General features: G+C 41.9%; 1 protein-coding gene across 1 annotated transcript; it reads right to left on the bottom strand.

Moving 5' to 3' along the window:
* Positions 1 to 12: 12 nt before the first annotated feature.
* LOC101588064 (DNA repair protein XRCC4-like) lies at positions 13 to 1,215 on the bottom strand. The gene has a single exon (XM_004644805.2). It carries the CDS (start codon positions 1,181 to 1,183, stop codon positions 182 to 184), a length of 1,002 nt encoding a protein of 333 aa, XP_004644862.1. The 5' UTR covers positions 1,184 to 1,215; the 3' UTR covers positions 13 to 181.
* Between the last annotated feature and the right edge of the window lie 1,382 nt (positions 1,216 to 2,597).

Below are 2,597 nucleotides of genomic sequence, written 5' to 3'. Positions count from 1 at the left end.
AAGACTAACATGGAATCATCTCTTCAGACACATGAGGAAACCACTCTACACAGCTCCCACGCATGCCATTCAGGTGTAAGGTGCAGTGATAGGTGCTGCTGAGTGGTAATTTTGTTGTTTCATTTGAAATAAATGAACAGAAAATCTAATCTAGTGAGCATTCAAGCATTCCTTCAGACTGTTACATCTCATCAAAGAGACCTTCTGGACTGCTGTTTCTCAGAGTTTCCAAAGACATGTTCTCGGCTGAGATGTGCTCCTCCTTCAAAGTCCCGGGTCTTGAAGTGTCAAGCTTGTCCTTCCCCTCAAGCTGAGTTCCAAGGGGAGCCACTTTCGCCTCTGTTCCAAGATCCTGCTGCATCCACTGCCTCCTCTTTCGACTTGGTGCAACATCCGGGACATCGGGGCTCCAGATAAGGGAGTCCTCTTTGCTTAAAGTAGCTGGGGCCGACACTGAGGGCTCAGCCTCATTTCCACTTCCCTCATCCGTACTCACATCGTAGGCAGGGTCACAGGCGGCTAGGGTTTCAGAACTGGCTGTACCTTCCCTTCCATGTTCAATATTCTTTTCCAGTTCTTGAACTTCATTGAGAAGCTTGTGGAGGCTTCTGATCTTGGACTTCTTCTCATTCAGCACCAGAATAAACCGCTTATACAGATCGGCCTCCAAGCCTTCCTTGGCACGCACACATTTTTCCAATCGGCTCTCAACATCATTCCAGTCTCTCAGGAGTCTTTCATTTTCTCTCTGTAGTTGCTCACTTTGGGCTTTGTTTTCTGCAATGCTGTCCAAACAGTAACAAAGAAGTTCTCTAATGACCTCAGCTGGGTTCTCAGCTTTCTGTAAGTCGAAGGAACCAAGCCTAAATGAAACATCTTTCAGGTTTTTCTTGCAGGAGAAACAACAATCCCTTTCGCAAAAGTCAAACTTGTATGCATCCCCGGGTCCCGCTCCCGACACCAGGGCTTTCCTCAGCTCATCCACGTATTTTTCTTTCTCCATCGCCATGTCATCTGCTTCTCGGCCAATCTCAGACTCAGAAACTGTTCCAGTCCACGCTGACTGACCATCAGTAAGAGTAACAACAAAACCAGATCCTAGCGTTTTCTCCCAAGACACTTGTAAAAAATGAGTTACATTGGGTTTGGAAGCAAAATAGACTCTGCTTATCTTCTCCTCCATTTCTGGTTACCTCTCAGTGACCCCACTTCCGGTCTCCCCCCTGTTCTAATAGTGTTTGTAAATTGGATATCATGTCTGCATCTTGTACAGCAAATAACAACTAGGAAGAGAGTATGCAATGTGTTAATTATTGAAACTGCACTATCAATTTGATTTGAAACTGTCTAATAACTATTTGTTTCTCAATGAAATTGTGAAAAATAACGATTCAAAATTTATGGAAAAAATAATTATATGCAGCAACACTAATATAATGCATAGTGAGATTTAGCAGTTGACAAACTTTTCCATCTAATTGGGTTTTTATTTTAGATGGTAGGAACAAACATTAAAACTATATAGCTAAACAGATAGTAGATTTGGAATCTGTACTTAAGTCACTTCCCCTAAGTTCGGTCTGATCACTACCCCTTTTGTACCTGTAGTCTTCCAGGCAGACTAGTTCATCCCAGTTAACTGTTGCTCCCTCTCTCAATCAAGAGAGTAAGAGAGAGTATGTTCTCATACATTTGGGTCTAGCAAATTGTGTCAGCTTACTGGCTTTCCATCTATGAATTTCGAACTTGTCCAGGTGGGTCTGACTTGAGTCTGGCTGCTTTGCTCTGGTTCATCCAGCTTCAGTCTGTGGAAGTGAACCTACTTTGTCCCTCTGGGAATATGTTCTGCTCCTGGATCAATTAGGTGGGTCTCACATCTTGCCCCTCTGCAGAGAGTTCTGCTGCAGGGTTCCACAGCAGGCCTGTCTGATGGAGGATGTTCCACTTATATGCCAGGCCTGGGCACTAGCTGGAGTAGAATTTGACGAATGCGGGGAAGGTCCCACAGAAATGCTGGGTCTAGGCACTGGGTGGAGAGAAATCTTTATTTGTATGTTCACCAACAGCAGTCCTGTCTTCTAGATTGGATATTGTCACTGCATTCAATTGTCTTACTGCACGTACATTAAATGATATTTTTGATTTCTGGGATATATATTTGATAGGTTTTTATGTATTTTATGTCTTTCTTATTTTGAGTTTTCATGAATTCCATCATTTTTCCTAGGCCCTCTTTTTTTATTTGTATGTGCCCTACAGTGACCAAACATGTCTTTCATCATGGTCAGCATCAGTATAAACACTTGTGCAATCATTTTTGATTCATTCTTTTTTCTAGAGTCTTATTGATCTGCTTTATTACTTCTGCTGTTACTTATTCAGAGAGTTAGGTGGTGGCTTTTGAATTCTTTCACCTCATTGCTCCATGAAACTTGCATTTGTTGAGTTTTATGTCTTGGAATGCATCATGCTTCCGTGTCTTTACATTTTATATTCTTTTATGTTTAATTCCTAAGTTCATGATTGTGAATTGCTTATGGGATGTGGCTTTATTGCTAGTATGAAGAACAATTAAGAAATGTCAACTTCTCAAAGAT

This window comes from Octodon degus, unplaced genomic scaffold, assembly GCF_000260255.1.
Source record: "Octodon degus isolate 3935 unplaced genomic scaffold, OctDeg1.0 scaffold00211, whole genome shotgun sequence".
Lineage (NCBI taxonomy): Eukaryota > Metazoa > Chordata > Mammalia > Rodentia > Octodontidae > Octodon > Octodon degus.
Note: the sequence above shows the minus strand (reverse complement) of the source record. Positions and strands in the feature narration are given on the sequence as shown.